The sequence below is a fragment of the Lactuca sativa genome, chromosome 1 (genome assembly GCF_002870075.4).
Source record: "Lactuca sativa cultivar Salinas chromosome 1, Lsat_Salinas_v11, whole genome shotgun sequence".
Lineage (NCBI taxonomy): Eukaryota > Viridiplantae > Streptophyta > Magnoliopsida > Asterales > Asteraceae > Lactuca > Lactuca sativa.
The window spans coordinates 93486400-93500653 of NC_056623.2; the positions used below are offsets into that span (position 1 = coordinate 93486400).

At 35.4% G+C, this 14254-nt stretch overlaps 1 protein-coding gene across 1 annotated transcript; it reads right to left on the bottom strand.

The window, feature by feature from the left end:
* Positions 1–7119: 7119 nt before the first annotated feature.
* LOC111882822 (carboxyl-terminal-processing peptidase 2, chloroplastic) lies at positions 7120–10219 on the bottom strand. The gene is made up of 13 exons (XM_023879195.2): positions 10066–10219; positions 9396–9756; positions 9170–9319; positions 9006–9088; positions 8715–8923; positions 8535–8603; positions 8325–8443; positions 8163–8238; positions 8039–8080; positions 7832–7940; positions 7650–7747; positions 7479–7572; positions 7120–7385 (listed from the first exon to the last, which is right to left on the bottom strand). The coding sequence occupies exons 1-13, from the start codon at positions 10138–10140 to the stop codon at positions 7260–7262; spliced, it is 1611 nt and encodes a 536-aa protein (XP_023734963.1). The 5' UTR covers positions 10141–10219; the 3' UTR covers positions 7120–7259.
* Positions 10220–14254: the final 4035 nt, after the last annotated feature.

Here is a 14254-nt window from a genome sequence, read left to right on the forward strand (position 1 = left end):
GACGTGTCATGCCCTGGCTCTAGTTGGCCACTCTCCTCGTGACACGTGACATACTTTTAGTGGATCGACGTGGCCGGCTTTTAGAAGCGTGCGTTGTGCCTCCTACATGTGACGTCGCCGAGAAATCTTCAAAAAAGCGTATCTTCTTCATACAAACTCCATTTTTGACGTTTTTTATATTTACATATAGTTATCAACGAGATCCACAACTTTGTTTAGACTTCATCGGCTAGTTCTCACTTTACTTTTAAAATTATATTTTTAACAAACTTAGACTGTTAAATTCCGTGTAAAAATCATAACTTTTTCATACGACATCCGTTCTCGACTGTCTTTATATCGTCAGAATCCTAATCACAAGATCTTCAACTCTCATTTAAATTGTTTTTCCTAACAATCGACCAACTTAAAATTCGGTTTTTGTATCGCATACTGTTACGCTAAAACTTCAAAAAACCATAACTTCCTCATATGAAGTCAAATTTAGGCGTTCTCTATATGCACGCTCTCGCTTTTACGACTACTACGACTTTCGTTTAAATTACTTGGGCTAATAAGTAATCCATCTCTTATTCATATTTTACGACGCGTTTTGTCGTTTAGGATTGAACGCGAGACTTCGAAGAGTCATAACTTCTCCATACGAAGTCATATTCGAACGTTCTATATAGCTAGGGAAACTGTATTGACGTTTCCTAAATATTTATGATGATTACTTTGGCCAAAAAGTAATATATTTCTACATCGAAGTTTATAAACAAATGCTCATATTATTCCTACTGAAATGTGAAAATGGGTTGTTACAAATTGGGTGTCGTACAAGATAATAACAATCTTTAAGGAGATAGATAGCTACAAAGGATAGGAAATTGGCCAAGAATTACTAGATTTCATTTGCGGATAGGGTATAAAAGATGTCATGTTTATGTTCGTGGATAACGACAAGGCAATTAATTGTTTAGTTAAGAACTTGTCCAATCTTTATGACGGTTGAAATCATTTCCACATAAGGTTCATAGCCCTCATATCAAACTTTATCGTCATGAATGGGCTAAAATTCCAAAAAAATTATTAGGTTCTCAAGCCCAACAAATTAAGGGGTACAAAATACTCCAAAAGAACACTGCTATATTGCACTAATAGATAATACAGGGTAAGCAGGGTCGATCCACAGAGACATAGGGATAACGTCTATACCTCTTTATGTAAGGTACTTTGATCACAAGAAAATGAGGGTTTTGAATGCAATGATTAGAACTGATAATTAAAGACACAAGTAATCGACTAAATGAGTGAATTAAATTCAAAAATTGTAAGGACTCCAACTCTATGTATGACAACTAGCAATGTGATTCAAAGATTACTAAATATTTGCTCAATTCTATCTAAGTTGGTACTTTAAAGTGTTAACAGACTCTAACACTTCCAATTTACTACATTAATTAACCAAAATAACCGCTTTGATTAACCCTAACCTTACTAACCTAATCTAAACAAGCTCTTGGAATTAGATTGAAAGATTGCATTAAACTTTATGTGAATGTCCCCAACAACACCCACTGCTCCTCACAAGCTCGAGAGCGTAAGAGTGTGTGAATAAGATTTGCACTAAATTCATTCAATGGAAATCAGTTTAGTACTTGTTACTTAGTCCAATTCACAAAAAGATTACGGATTTTGCAATTAGATAACTTGAATAACCTAAACCTAATTCAGATGGCCAATAAAAATCAAATTAGAATCAAAAATTCGATTAAAACAAAATCAAATTCACTAGATAGAAATTAAAAGCAAACATCAAGTCATATGACTGAAATCACAACTAAGAAGTCAAAACATAAGGTTGGAGAAACTAGGGTTCTAGCCACACATGACTAGAACAATCAACATGTCTAGAAAAGATGAAATAATCCACATACGAGACTTACAAATCCAAAAACAAATGTTTCTAAATGATTACAATTGAAACCTTGCAAAAACCTTCGAAAATTGCCCTTCTCTCGTGCTCTAGAAATGAAGTCTAAGTCTCAAAATGCCCCAAATCCCATAATATGAAAGATAGGGAAAACTGTCAAAAGTTGGTTTTAGGGATGAACACGCCCCGTGTTAAAATAGAGTAAATCAACATGGGTCGTGTTGAGTGAAAATTGGACGTGCCATCCTCGTGTTTTCTTCCAAAGCATAATGCTCGAAAATGCTCATCTGGGCCAACACGGCCTGTGTCAGAATAGGCTAAACTGACACGGGTCGTGCTCAGCATAGTCAACAACCTCTTCTTGGTCAAACAAGACCCGTATGCATTTTCCAGTACAAACTGAACACGACCCGTGTATGCTCCTATCTCCATGTCCAATCTTGATTTTTTCAACTTTTCTGTTTTGAGTCCGATCATCCCAAAATCTTCACGCATGCTTCTCAGCACCTCCCAAAGCGCGTTCCAACCTCTGGTTTACCTGAAAAGATCATGAAAGTTTGCAAATAAGGTTGTTCTAAAGACTAACATGAATTTGATGAAATGCAAGAAAAATGAAGGACATGTATGTTAAATAGATGCATAAAAGGGACTAAAAGATGCACAAAAGGTACACAAAATGCACTTAACAACTACCATGTCGAATGTATCCAAAAAACTGTAAGGTATATTATACAATCGGCACAAAAGATAAGCAAGTTCAAAGAGACTATGAAAGATTGTGGGTTAGAAATGAAGAAGTTTTTATGTAGTAACACCCTTACCTTACGGAAATTGACTTTCGAGTTATTGAAGATTGCATACAAGCTACGAGAGGCGTTTATGGAAATTTGCATAAGATGTATTTTTTTTTAATTGTGTTGAATATGTCATATTCTTTAAATTTTCATAACCCATTCGTTTGAAATCGGAATGACATGACCTTTTTTCAGATTTGTAGTTTATTGTTTGTATTTCATTTTAGACTATATAAATATCTTATTTTGTTACATATTGATTGAGTTAGAGACCCACAACATGGGATATAAAAGCTAAATTTATGTTGTTTCAACATTGTGATGAATCCTAATTCATGCTTTATGTGTTTTTATAGAAAAAAGTGTATGAAAATGATCTAGGTAGAGTACCAAAGCATTTTGACATACAAGCTACGAGAGGCATTTATGGAATTTTGTATAAGAATTTTTTTTTTTTTTTAATTGTGTTGAATATGTCATCTTCTTTAAATTTTCATAACCCATTCGTTTGAAATCAGAATGACATGATTTTTTTCCAAATTTGTAGTTTAGTGTTTGTATTTCATTTTAGACTATATAAATATCTTATTTTGTTACAAATTGATTGAGTTAGAGACCCACAACATGGGATATGATAGCTAAATTTATGTTGTTTCAACATTGTGATGAATCCTAATTCATGCTTTATGTGTTTTTATAGAATAAAGTGTATGAAAATGATCTTGGTAGAGTACCAAAGCATTTTGACTTCAGTGTGATATATATATATATATATATATATATATATATATATATATATATATATATATATATATATATATATATATATGAGTTCCTTGAAGATTTTATGACAAAAACGGAGATTGTTTTGGCTATATCAAAACCTTTAGTAGATCTCTTTATCCGAGAAGTCTTAGATGCATCTAAGAAATTGGTCAACCATAACCGGATTTATTGAAATGGTAACAGACATGAGGGCGAAATACGACAAACATTAGGGTGCTTACAACAAGATGAATGATTTATTTACTTAAGAGTTTTGCTAGATCCTACCATGAAGTCAACTTTATTGTTACATTATTTACAAAAATGATCAAGTACATGAATAACTCGGCCAAAGAGTTTAAAGCTTGCCAAGTTCGAGAAGTCCAGATGGGATGGAGAAATTGTTTGGCCTATTTGGAAAGATTTGACAATGGTGGGTCTTTTCAACAAGAAAGTCATCAAAAGGTCATTGCTTGTGATGATGATAGCAACTGTTTCGATAATTTCTTTAACACGTAAGGTGGCAACTCGGATCCGAAGGATAACGAGTTAAAAAGCTATTTGAAGGAGAATCAAGTAGCTTATAAACAAGATTTTGATATCACGATTGGTATGAAGTTAACGCGATAAGGCTTCGGGTACATGCTCAGATCGCGAAAGGTAATTACTACTTTTTTTTTTGTCTTTCCTAGTTTGTTTATAAATTAAAGTGGCAACTCGGATGTGAAGGTGGGTCTTTCCTAGTTTTTTACAAGATAAAGGTGGCAACTCGGATCTAAAGGATAACAAGTTAAGAAGCTGTTTGAAAGAGAATCAAGTAGCTTACAAACAAGATTTTGATATCCTCGACTAGTATAAAGTTAACGTGATAAGGCTCCGGATACTTGCTCGGATCGTGAAAGGTAATTACTACTTTTTTTTAGTCTTTCATAGTTTGTTTATAAATTAAAGTTGTTTCAATTTGTAATTCTTTTTGTTGTTGGACATGTTTCCGAGTCCACATTTAGTACTAGTGGTATGGTTTAAATTGCAACGACATCTTTAAGGACGATGATATAGCTTTGGGTTTCCTTTTTCTTTTTTTACAATTTCTGTTCTATTTTGATACGATGATTACTTTTTATTAAATACTTGTTGGTTCATTTCGTATTAAAGTTTTTCGGTTAATTTGTTGATTTGATATTATTATGCTCAAAATATTGACTAGTTCAATTATGATTTAACACATAGTATAATATGTACGGGTTCCAACTTCCAAACCGGGTTTCCTACTGGAAACCCGGACGGCACCGGTGTAGTGGTGTAGTCTTACTGGTCAGCTTAATCGGTTCCGGTTCCAAACCGGTTCCGACCCCTAAACCGTCTTGCAAGTTGCAATCTTCAATTTTGTTGAAGATTCATTCAACTAATACAATACATATCAATACTGGCTTCTCAAAAAACAAATTTGTAGCATGATTTGAAGCAATCAATTTCAATTCCGAAAACAAGCCCTAATTCAACGTTACATCAGTGGAAAAATCAAAATTTCTCATAAAATTGATCAATCTGTTCCTGTTTTGCGAATTTGTGGATCGGAAACCAATCACAACAAAGAAAAAAATACACCGTTGACCGTTCGAATTACGTAAAACAAAGTTTAAAGAAATAAAAGATGTGACCGTAAGATTAGTATCAATTGATGTCGGCGTCGTCGAAATCGTCTTCGAAGGAGTTAAAGAAATCGGAATCGGTCAAGCGGTGGTGATCCAAGGCGGCGATAGGTCCTTCTCCGAAAATATCGAGTGCTTCGACGTCGTCGACGTCCATAGCCACCGTTGATGCTTGTTCTTCCATCTCTCCGAACAATTCCACTGGCATTGGTTTCATTTTCTCTCTCCAAAAAGTTCGTGTCGAAGAAAAAGGAAGGTGCACTTGAAATTTCCTTTATATATGCCTTAATGCCGATTGTAAGTTTCCCAAATAGCCCCTCTATATTTCTTCATTTTCTTATTTCTTTTGGGATTTTGTTGAATTAAATACTAGTATATTTTTTTCAAATCTTGGTTTACAAAAGATTTATAAAACATAATTAGAAAATCATTTGATTAATTTAAATTAGAAAATCATTTGATTAATTTATAAAAATTGCAAAATAATTTTATATTTATTAAAAAACAATTTATTAATAACAATATCTTTTTTATATAACTCAAATAGGGTTAATTAGAAATGAAGTGGTAAACATGGACATGTACTCCATTAATTTGACATGAACCGAAATCAAAGAGTCAGTCAAACCGGTTATTAAACTTTTTGGAACTATTCGGTTCTATTTCAGATACAAAATACGCAAAATAACTACTAATTACAATCCACAATGTAGCATCTCTCCCTGCAAAAGGAAAAAGAAAGTAAAAAACATTAACTTTTGAACAACAAAAAGATGTTAAGATGTTAAATCCTTTTAAACTTCAAAATTATATAGTGGTGTTTAATGAAACAAAATCTCAATGTATCAAATCACTTAAAATGAATATGTTTAAGTTTAACCATCAGTATATATTATATAGTGCTATTTGACAAAACAAAGTCTCACCGTATCAAATCATAATCAGTTTCAATTTTTCCATCAGGTTGTGTGTGTGTGTGTGTGTGTATATATATATATATATATATATATATATATATATATATATATATATACACCAGTTTTAATACGTACCCATCGGATAACGGTTTCAAAAAATTAATAACAATAGTCATAATCACTTTCGATCGATTCCAACATTGAGCCGGAACCGAAACCATTTACATCAGTTCTAAATCCTTTTAAACATTGAATCATTTACATAGTTAACCCCTAGGGTCAACTATGTCAAAGGCTTACCAACTTTTTCGTTTTAACTTATTTATCGGGTTTATATGAAATCTTCTGGTAATGACAAATGCTTTTATTTTCCAAAAGAAATTGTTTGACAAAGTTTTTCTCAAATGTGTTAGGGTTCAAAAAAATGTTAGTTTACCAAAAAATAAATTTTAAATAAATAAATAAAACATATGGATAGCCATGTTTTGAGGGTTTTTCAGACAAATTAGATAAAATGAGTCGAAATGAGGAAAATAGTAAAACATCAGGGATTTGAAAAACTTAGCTGTTTAATATGATTAGCCCTTCAAACTATTTTTATTATAAGAAAACAAACTTACAAAATTAGTTTTGTGATAACAGAGTTGACTCATAGGGTTCCCATTAGGTTAAAGGGAGTGATGCCTTACATGATACGTCTTCCACATCAGATTTTTGACATCCACCTCATTGTCACATCATTTTTACCACACAACATGAATGTCAATTTCAGAGGTGGGTCAAGATTGATTTTTTTTCTAATTTAATACATTCTGTTAAAAAAACAAGCATTTCATTAAAATAAAAAAGAAAGCTACAACATTTGAAATATTACTTAACTTTACTTAATACTTTACTCAATACTAGACTTATAACTTGACATGTTTTGAAGTAACTATATTGTGAAGCATGAAAGTTTGGGTCTTTTAAAAACACGAAAGTTAGGGTCTTTCATGTCTTGTGTCTGTATATAACATTCTAACTCACATGTTCAATCTTCTACAATAACTAAATACTCCATTTAATTAACAACTAGCTCATAACAAGAGTTCCACTTCATTTTTATTTTTCAGATTTCTTTCAAAACTATACAGATTTGAATCTTGAACAAGTAAGCAACAGTCAAAATAAAATGTTTAATCGAGTTTTAATTTACATAACACAAGTCTTTAATTTATCATCTTGAAAATAATCCAACTTTGTTTAGAAAACATCCAGATGCTGGGTCCCCTATGCACCCACAAAAACCGTCATCGTCCTTTGGAAATGATGCTGGCAATGGATGATCAGGTGTTATCCCAACCTACATTCCTCAACACCAATACAATATTTGGTCATACATACATACATACATACATACATACATACATACATACATACATACATACATGCATACCTTATTGATGTCAATGTGATCAGGGGTTTCATAACGAGCAACAGTAACAGCTAAGCCAGAGCCATCAGACAGTTCAAAAACCGATTGTATTTTTCTGTAAATTAAAAATAAATAAATATATTTGACTTTCCAAAAAAGAACAAAACATTAAATGAAAATTTACTTTATTACCCTTTGCCAAAAGTAGGTTCCCCAAGAAGCACTGCACGCTTGTTATCCTTCAATGCCCCAGCCAATATCTCACTTGCACTTGCAGTTCCTTTGTTCACCTAAAACACATACAAAAAGACTTAATTTTCTTTTTGACTTTTTCCAAATTTGCCCTTGTTGATTATTAAAATTATTAGCATTACCAAAACAGCTAGAGGCTCTGAAGCTGCTATTGCATTTGTTCCATCAGTGTCATATATATCTCTAACTCCACGACTATCGCATATGTACACAATCACACCCTTATTCAACCTGTTTCATATAATTTTAAAAAATATAAAAATAAATAAAAAAGAAAAATCTTTTTTAGTTCTTAACAGAGAGAAAGTCAGAAGAACAAAAAGGCTTACCAAATCCTAGCAATTTCAATTCCTTCAGGAAAAAGACCACCACTGCATCAAATTTTTTATCAGCTTTTTAAAAAGTGTTAAGCCCAAAAAACACTAATTTTTATTTTTTATAAAATATTATTACCTATTGTTGCGAAGGTCCAAGACAAATGCATCAACATTGTCTCTTCTTAAAGTCTCAATTGCTTCCTTCACAGCAGCTAGAAAGAGTAAAATTTGTTACAAGTTAGAAGCAATTTTTATAAAAAAAATTAATATAGTAAAAGAATTGCTTTTAAAATATTACCAGAAGCATTTTGGTTGAATGATGTTAATTTGATGTATCCAATCTTTGAGGTACCCTTCCCCATGCCAGGTGTCTCACACACTCTTGACCTCACTGGATTTAATGAAATATTTTCCCTCCTTCATATCACATAATTTTAATCTCAATAAACATTTTTTGTTATAAATTTATAATTTAAATGAAAGAAAGAAAGAAAGAAAACTGATATACGTTAAAGATAATTGCTTTATCTCGGGCCCACTTTGTATTTTTAACTGTACTTCACTTCCTTCAGCCCCCCTGCAAATTAGTTAGATTTTTTATAACTAACTTCAAGATTTTAAATTTTTAATATCTATTTCTTTATTTGAAAATGTTAAAGTATATAATATATATAAGTATATAACTTACTGTAAGCGTTCAGCTGCATCATAAATATCCATTGTTTCTGTACTAAAATCATCAATGGCTAGAATTAAATCACCAGGGGCAATGGAAGCCCGACTTGCGGGCCCACCTGGAGAAGCTGAAATAACCATAAGTCCAGAAAGAGCTCCATCATTTCCAGTTGGGTAACCAATTGACAATCCTACCCCTGTAAGTGCACCTTGTGTTCCTGACTGCCTTCATAAAACATATTTGTTTAAAAAAGAAAGTAAATCTCATTGAAATATAGTCAGCTTCATTTTCAATTTTTCATACCCTTAAACTTTTGAACTTTTCAGGCTCTAAAAAACGGGTGAAAGGGTCATCTAAGGTGGCAAGCATCTTCTTTATTGCTGCATCTGAATGCCAAGATAGAAACAAGTTTTAGACAATTGTTATTAGTAAAGAAAATGAAAGAAATTGAAAGAATGAAATTTTACATGTTTGTTCACGATTGTTCATTGGTTCATTTCTCAGTGCATTTTCTCTATACCTAAACCAACTTTGACCATTGAAGCTTTTGTCAACATATGCACGATCAATTGTTCTCCATGCCTCAAGGAATAAAAGATTCTCCTCAGTAAGTGCCCCTACATATCAACTCAGAATAAAATTGGAGATCTTCATATCATACCTTGAAGAAAAATGTAAAGATCAATAACTTACAGGAAGGAGATTTGCTAACAGGAATAGTGATTGCCATAAAGATCATCATTCCCAAGACAATTCGGACAAATAGAACTGGAAACAAATCTTTAAGTTTCTCAGAACTCTTAACTAGTTTCCGAAGGTTGATAGTATGATTCCTTAACTTTGTTAATAACCTTCCATTCCTCCTAAAAAGCACAACATGTTGGAAAGCGAATCGTTTGTTGAAACTTCTTATCAACCAGAAGAAACTTCCGTTCTGCTGCTTGTTAGGGTTGAAAGCTCCTAATCTATTGCTAGAATTTAAGCTTACACATGAAATCGAGTTACAAATTTGAGGTTTTACGGAGCTAACAAGCAAAGAATTCCATGGTAGCACCTGTAGAAAAAATACATCCAAAAATGTGAACAATAGTACTAGTATAACTGTGTAATTTCATCGCCATTCCATGATCATTTCACATTTTACAACTTTACTTACACACAACTTATACTTTCCAGTAACAATTAAGGATTGATAGGGATAAAGCGATTGAAGTATAGAAAAAGGCAACAATGTATTCTAGGTCAAGCTCATGTGTTGAATGTGGTGGTAAATTCAAACAAAATTAGAAGGATTCTATACCCGATTGCAATGAAATTGTGAAAATGGAACTAATCAAAAGAAAATTTGAGGATGAGCGCATACCTTAGGAGCGAAACAGAGATTGTTGCGGGGGGAGACGAATACGGAGACGGAAGAGGAGCTACATATCACTTCCATTTGACTCCCACCAAAGTGGATGGGGTTTCGAATTCTTTCCCATTTTTATATGTGGACTCGTATGAAACCAATTAACCAACTTATTATTTCTTTTTATTTTTTTTATTATCTATTTATGTACTACTTTTTTTTAATTATATAATTATATTAATAAAGAGTTCCCAATTCAACGGTCCTTGCTCTTGATTGGACCAATCTCATTTTTTATTTTATTTAGTGGTATACATGTTATGTTCGATGCTCCCAGACAATTGTAACCAATAAAAGCGGGATGAGTGTGCTCTCCACCGCTTCATTCCCCACTTGAGCTTCCACCGCCTATCTTCTTCATTGTTCATTTTTTTCTTTGTTCCGATCCATTCCTCTATTCTACATCTATTCTTCTGTCGACTACCCTTCAACTTTACCACAGATTAGTTCGATGAGCGGTAATAGTTTACATGTAATGTCCTTGGATGAATGCTCTTGGGTTGACATTTTAGAGTTTCCTTGTGTCCGGTTTTGATTTGTCGAGGTGAAAGAAAGGGCGAAGGTCAAACTGATGTTATTACCAAGGAGGACGATGGGTTGCTTTCTCCCCTGATTTCTAGGGTACGTATGTTCAAAGTATTGGTTCCTTTGTCTATTGAGTCGATTTTGTTTTTCAAGTGTCAGTTGGGTCCAATTTCTTTCTAGGGTATCGTTCGATTGGAATATGGGAGCAGCACAAGAGCTGAAGACTATCTCCTGGATGAAGTTATCGATTAGAGCTTATGATTCTTCAAGTAAGTGCAAAATATATGTATTTTTGTTGCCTTCGTACGCCCCCACCTTTGTATTGACTTTAATTTCATTTGATTGGAATCAGTTACATAAAGGATGTCAACCCTATTATCGTTTCTTCCTACTCCCCCATCTTTGTACTGACTTTTATTTCATTTGATTTAATTTTTAGATGATCAGAGGAATCAGAGCATATAGCGTTAGGTTTGGTACATATGTCGGTCCTATTCATTTCAGTTTTAGGGTTTGATCCCCTCCATTGGGGACACCAGACAAACCAGGATGTAGCTTTTCAACTCAACAAAGACTTGCAACATACTTTTATAGGGTATATAAAACATCAATCTGTATTAGATAATTTTCCTCAATTGTATACAATAAAGTTGTTATTTCTTACCCCACTGATAGGATGTGTGTTTTAGTGATAATAATGAATACATGGCATATTGTATGGTTAAGTTGGATTTGGGTGTTTTATAGTCGGTCAAGGAATTGGATTCCATTCATATTTTGTTATTCCTTTGGAAACCGGTTGTGACAACCCGAAATTTCCATTCTGAACAAACCATATCAAAGCCAATAAGAAGTTAGAACAGTTACAGTGAAATTCCAGACTTTGGGTATAAGTTTGAATATTTCAGGATTAGCACTTAAGGAGATATCAGGAGAGTGGATGCACTAGGGTTTTGTGCAACACTGTTATTCCAATACTCTATGATACTAGAGTTCATTCCGAGAATAAAATATTTTCTGCCAAAAATCTGAACCATATTTATTCATTAGTTACATTTCCAACTAGAGAAAAGTCGAATTCTCTCTCACGGATCTTCGGTTTTTTATCTCAAATCGTGAGTACTGCTATCTAGTTGTATTATATAGCTTGGATTGTGTTTTATAACATCAAAATCGGATGAAAACCCCAAGATTTGGGAGTTTACCGCCCAAGAACACTTGGAGAGTAAACTCCTTTTTAAGGGCCAAAAGACTGCCTAATGTCCCTCAAAGCCTTGGAACTCAAACTAGAAGCTACCATTACATGTTTAGACCACAAAATCAATTAGAAACAAAGGCTAGAAGTGAGTTCACGGCCAAGGATGTTCTTGGGCCGTGAACTCCATTTTTAAGTGTAACACCCGAAATCAGAAAGGTCAAGAAAGGAAAGGAAAAACCCTAAGTTAAAGAGGGTTGACTCGTCGAGTCCAGGGAGGAACTCGGCGAGTCGAAGCGGGATCCGGGTGTAAAGCAAGTGACCGACTCGCCGAGTCGGCAAGTGGACTCGGCGAGTCAGGTCTGGGTTAGGAAACCCTAATTTCGGGACTTGGTACCATATTTAAGCATCTTAATCTCTTCCCTAGGGCTCATTTGCGGCCCTATAGTCTAGAACCAAAAACCCTAAGCCTCCATTGTTGGTCAATCAAGCTTTCTTGCCAATTTGGTTGATTTGAAGGAAGAAGGAGGAAGGCACACATTGGGGATTCAAGAATTGGCAGTAGATCCAGAGTTTGTGAGGTCTTCCAGAGCTTTTGAAGGTAATGAGTCGCTACCTTCCCTCTTTTGCATATAGATCAACCTTTATCATGGGATTTGGGGCTTTTAGGACAAGTTTATGAACCATTTCGATTTAGAAGCCCAGATCTGAAGTTGTTACTTCAGATCTATGTGTATCTTGGCCTAGAGAATCATAAAGCATCAGTCTATGGGTTGATTGTTGAGCCCCTTTGTCTCAAACCCTAGTTTATAGTGATTTGAGCCTAGATCTCGTTAGCTACACGTAAAGTTTGCCACTTTACGTAAGTAATAGGCTTTAGAAGAGTGGATCTACAGTTTGGAGTCCATGCATGACTCAAAAGTCCTCTGCATGTATGTAGATCTGAATGGACTCGGCGAGTCCTTCGAGTGGACTCGGCAAGTAGCATGAAGATGAGGAGGAACTCGACGAGTGGGATGAACAACTCGTCGAGTCGGATGAAGTTAAGCATGAACTCAGCGAGTTGGAAGAACAACTCGACGAGTTGGTTGAAGATTGCCTTGGACTCGGCGAGTCTATTAGTGGACTCGGCGAGTCAGGTCGCGGAACCCCAATCCCTTCGAGTTGAGATTCGAATCAGTGAGTCGGGTGGAGACTCAGCGAGTTGGACACGTCAGGACTCGGAAATAGTTGGACTCGGTGAGTCATGGACTGACTCGGCGAGTCGAGTCGCGAATAGAAAGACCCTGAGCATATGAACTCGGCGAGTCATTAGGTGGACACGGCGAGTAGGGTTGACCTGGAAGGTTGACTTTTACCAGGACTTTGACTTTGACCAGAGTTGACCTTGTTGACTTTTAGAGGACTGTCAGACTAAGTGTCATATTGATATTGGTAGCTCGGAAAGCTGGAGGAGCAGCGACTCAGGGGATTGTCGATCAGCAGCCAGAGGATTATCGGCGGAGCTCAGCAGTTTAGGTGAGTTTCCTTCCAGTAGGAACAGGTCTAAAGCCACAATGTCAGCCCGTTTAGCTAGCAGTAGTTTCCGGATTTTAGTCTGATGCAGTATTTAGTATGTTTGATGCCTTCGTGGCTCAGACAGGATTTATGTGTTATGTGTTTCGGGTTACGGCCCGATGCAGTATGCAGTATATGCGTGTTCATGCTAGTTGATATGTTTATGTTATGTCTTGTTCAGTTAGTTCCGGACTTCGGTCCGATGCAGGGGGCAAGGCCCCAGTTAGTCCGGACTTCGGTCTGATGCAGGGGACAAGGTCCCAGTCAGTTAGTCCGGACTTCGGTCCGATGCAGGGGACAAGGTCCCAGTCAGTTAGTCCGGACTTCGGTCCGATGCAGGGGCAAGGCCCCAGCCAGTTAGTCCGGACTTCGGTCCGATGCAGGGGACAAGGTCCCAGTCAGTTAGTCCGGACTTCGGTCCGATGCAGGGGCAAGGCCCCAGTTAGTCCGGACTTTGGTCCGATGCAGGGTACAAGGTCCCAGTCAGTTTCCGGACTTCGGTCCGATGCAGGGGGCAAGGCCCCAGTTAGTCCGGACCTCGGTTCGATGCAGTGGGCAAGGCCCAGTATGTGTTTTATATGTTATTGTTCGGTATGTGGTAGTTTGGGGGAGCTCACTAAGCTTCGTGCTTACAGTTTTCAGTTTTGGTTTTAGGTACTCAGTTTTCAAAAGAGGAGCTCGAAGAGATTGCAGTGCACACACCATAGTCAGTTAGCCTGGGAAATGTTTTACTCTGATAATGAGATTATGTTTTGAATCTAATACTCAAAAGTTATGTTATGACTTATGATACGTTTTTTATAAATATGGTTTTAGTAATGTTTTAAAAAGAAATTTTTAGTTATGATTTTTGGGTCGTTACAAGTT